The 3,432-nt window shown below is 42.2% G+C and overlaps 2 protein-coding genes across 2 annotated transcripts in view; both read left to right on the forward strand.

The window, feature by feature from the left end:
* The first annotated feature begins 173 nt into the window (after positions 1-173).
* Positions 174-1,263, forward strand: LOC132165169 (phosphoenolpyruvate carboxylase kinase 1-like). The gene is made up of 2 exons (XM_059575662.1): positions 174-531; positions 1,241-1,263. Exons 1-2 carry the CDS (start codon positions 174-176, stop codon positions 1,261-1,263), a joined length of 381 nt encoding a protein of 126 aa, XP_059431645.1.
* The window catches only part of LOC132165170 (dnaJ homolog subfamily C GRV2-like), a 2,863-nt gene continuing 512 nt past the window's right edge, over positions 1,082-3,432 (forward strand). Inside the window, exons 1-2 of the mRNA XM_059575663.1 lie at positions 1,082-1,914; positions 3,267-3,416. Of these exons, the coding sequence (XP_059431646.1) occupies positions 1,495-1,914; positions 3,267-3,416 (570 nt within the window). The 5' untranslated portion in view covers positions 1,082-1,494. The remainder of the gene's footprint in view (positions 1,915-3,266; positions 3,417-3,432) is intronic.

A 3,432-nucleotide genomic window follows, 5' to 3' on the forward strand; every position in this document is an offset into this window, starting at 1 on the left:
TATTTTTAAAAATAATAATATTTTATTATTTTATATTAGATGAGACACGTGATGAATTTATGGCTGTTGGATGAGAATGAATGGTCAGGATTTGAAAAAAAATTCTTGGGCAATTTTATCACTATTGCCGGGGATCCCAGTCCCACTCCCTTCAGCCACCCTCTTGGCCAAAAATGAGGTGGCCGGCCACCCCATTTTTGGGTCATGGGAACGCCGCGTGGTTGCCGGAGGGGAGATGCGTCGGAGGGGTCGTGGGAACGCCGTATTATGTGGCGCCGGAGGTGCTGATGGGGAGGGAGTACAATGAGAAGGTGGATGTGTGGAGTGCCGGTGTGATTTTGTACATAATGTTGGCCGGGGTTCCGCCGTTTTACGGCGAGTCTGCGGCGGAGATTTTCGAGGCGGTGTTGAGGGGGAACTTGAGGTTCCCGACGCGGATCTTCCGCACGGTTTCGCCGGCGGCCAAGGACTTGTTGAGGAAGATGATTTGCAGAGATGTTTCAAGAAGGTTTTCAGCGGACCAGGGCTCAAGTAAGTTTGCATATAAATTATACTTTTGTTGTTTTTGGTTAATTTGATTTGATTTCCTTTTCTTTTTGTTGTTGTAAAAATGGTAAATAAAATTTTGATCAGATTTTTTTTTTTTTAGTTTTAGTCTTTTAATATTTAATAAATTTTATATTATTTCTTTAAAAAATATATTTTTTTATTACTCCAAACGCGGTCGTTTTGAACTACAGCAAGAATGCAGTAGTGAAAACTACCGTATGCATGCCAGGTCCATAATCAAGGTATTTACCAGGTAAAACGGGAGAACTGCACGGCAAATAACACAAAAAACTTGTCCGATGGAGTTGTGTTCTCATGTGGTTGTGCCCGTTTTGATCGCGCTGATCTCCTAAAGATGATCCAGTCGACAGTAACGTTTCAGATCTCCCATAACACCGAACACATCCAATAAACTTATCGCACGTCATCCAAATAAATAACCCGCAGGTGACAATAGCGCCAACAGAAAAATGCTTTGACAGTATGGTACCTCACAGCGAAGCCCTCCTTTCCTCTCCTAGCTGTCGTCACCTCTCTCTCTCTGATTCTGCGCCAAACCTTCTACTCTGTTCAATTCCAAATTCGACTTGATCTCTCTCTATCTCTCTCTCCAAAGCATTTTGTGAAGGTCCTCTCCTCACGCTTGGATCAATTCCTAACTCAAAGAAACTGTTTTCATTTCTTTCTTCAGATGAAGAATTTAGGTCTAGTTAGGTTCTGACTCTGGGAATTCCAACTGGCAAAATCCGTAAATAACCGTCAGAGCTGGGGGCAAATCAGTCTGCGCGTCACCGAAGCCCGGCGGGGGCGGAATCCGGTGCGGGACTCTGGTTCTTTCTCCGCCCTCACAATGCGCCTCGTCACCACTCCCTTGCCTACCTCGACTCTGTGAACCGTATCGCACCCGATCGCTACCGCACAGTGCGCCCACCGCGACCGACCCCAATGGATTCCTCTATTCACAGTTCCCAATCGACCCCTCCCCCTCTGGAAGAGCCCGAGTACTTGGCCCGCTACCTCGTCATCAAGCACTCCTGGCGCGGTCGATACAAGCGCATACTATGCGTCTCCAGCGTCTCTATAGTCACCCTCGACCCCTCCACGCTCGCCGTCACCAACTCCTACGATGTCGCCACCGATTTCGAGGGCGCCGTGCCGATAATCGGCCGCGACGACAATTCGAACGAGTTCAATCTCAGCGTGCGAACCGACGGGCGTGGCAAATTCAGGGCGATTAAGTTTTCGTCACGGTATAAGGCGAGTATACTGACGGAATTGCATAGGATTCGGTGGAATAGGCTCAACGCCGTGGCCGAGTTTCCGGTGTTACATCTGCGGCGGCGGACCACAGAGTGGGTTCCTTTTGTAAGTTACCGTTTTACTGTCTCCTTTAAACTTTTGTATGCATTGTTCAGTGTGATGATTCGCTCTTTTAAGTTGATTGTAAAGGATAGGTTTTGTTTTGTTTATCGAATTTTAGTGCGGGTTTAGGTGTGTATTTTGATTTACGATATCATTTATGAATGCTCTTAAGCTTGAATGTCCCCATTGTCGATTAGTTATGATGATTTCCTTGCTCGCTTTTCTTTTTCTAGTTAGGTGTTCCTTTTGTATATTCTCTGTGTACCTTGGGGCGCCTTACGCTTTTAAATTAGACTGGTTATTACTTATCAAAAAAATGCTTGGAAGTAAGTTAGGTCCTTAAGAATGTAGCTTCAGTGAATAAGAGGCGTGTTTGTGACTTTGCCAAGTAGTTTGATGCCAATGTCAATGTTAGAGTTGATGAGACCATATGTAAGGCAAAATTGTGGATTACTGGTTACTAGACATCAAGGTAGATATTGGCTTACTAGGAGTGGATAAAATTATGTAACAAATTCTTACTAGGACCTGTTTGTTTATTTTGTATGATTAAGGACTGGAATGGGTGAAAAAAGAAAAGGGAAACTGAAGAGGTGGGAAGAATTCTCTACTTCAAAATCACCTTTTAGCTTGTTAGTTAGGATTGACACTTCAACGCTGATAGACATGGCTGTATCTTCATGAAGTATTTTTATACTAATTTTGTAAAGGGTGAGACTATATGAAGACTAAGATATTGTCAACCAGTAATTGCCAGGCATTGTGGAGAATATGTCCATTTGCATGGTTTTTGTCTTTTAAGTACTAACCTCCCTTAGGTTGTTGACTCAGGAACTTCGAACTTCAGGTCAACTGACGACTTCTCTTTATGATTCTCAACCAAACCAATCTTTTTTTCTCTTTTTTAAAAGCAAATGTTCACCATCAGACAAATGAGTTTTTGCTGGAAAACAATTTATAGCAAGCATATTGTTTGTTTGATAAGAACTTAATTATTTTCCTTCCCATTGCAACCTGATAAATGTGCTTTGCAAAATTCATGGTCAACAACCCATTGATTCAACTGCATTAAACTTGGCTGCCAATTTGATACATTTTTATGCTGTTGCTAAGTAAATGTTGTATCCACTGAGTTGGTTTACTACGTCTAGTTGTCTGAACATTTATGATGGTTGCTAAATCATAGTGTCACTGATTACAATAATGGAACCCATTACACTTGTTAAGGCTATATGTACAATCTTCATTTCTGTCCATAAATTCATTTTTACTAGCCTTTATTTTGGACTAATATGATGAATTTACTCTTTCAAACTGCTCAACTGTTTTGCATTCATAACTGGTGACTTGTACAGAAATTGAAAGTTACTCATGTTGGTGTCGAAATTATTGATTTAAAATCTGGAGACCTTCGCTGGTGCTTGGATTTTAGAGACATGGATTCCCCTGCCATCATTCTTCTTTCTGATGCTTATGGGAAGAAAAGTGTTGAACATGGAGGTTTTGTTCTCTGCCCTTTAT

Source organism: Corylus avellana, chromosome ca11 (assembly GCF_901000735.1).
Source record: "Corylus avellana chromosome ca11, CavTom2PMs-1.0".
NCBI lineage: Eukaryota > Viridiplantae > Streptophyta > Magnoliopsida > Fagales > Betulaceae > Corylus > Corylus avellana.

Excerpts from the sequence above, each read along its gene's own strand:
- LOC132165169 (XM_059575662.1), top strand. The coding sequence starts at position 174 with ATGAGGTGGCCGGCCACCCCATTTTTGGGTCATGGGAACGCCGCGTGG. Across the intron at positions 532-1,240 it reads TTCAGCGGACCAGGGCTCAA|ATGAAGAATTTAGGTCTAGT; the intron begins GTAAGTTTGCAT and ends TTCTTTCTTCAG.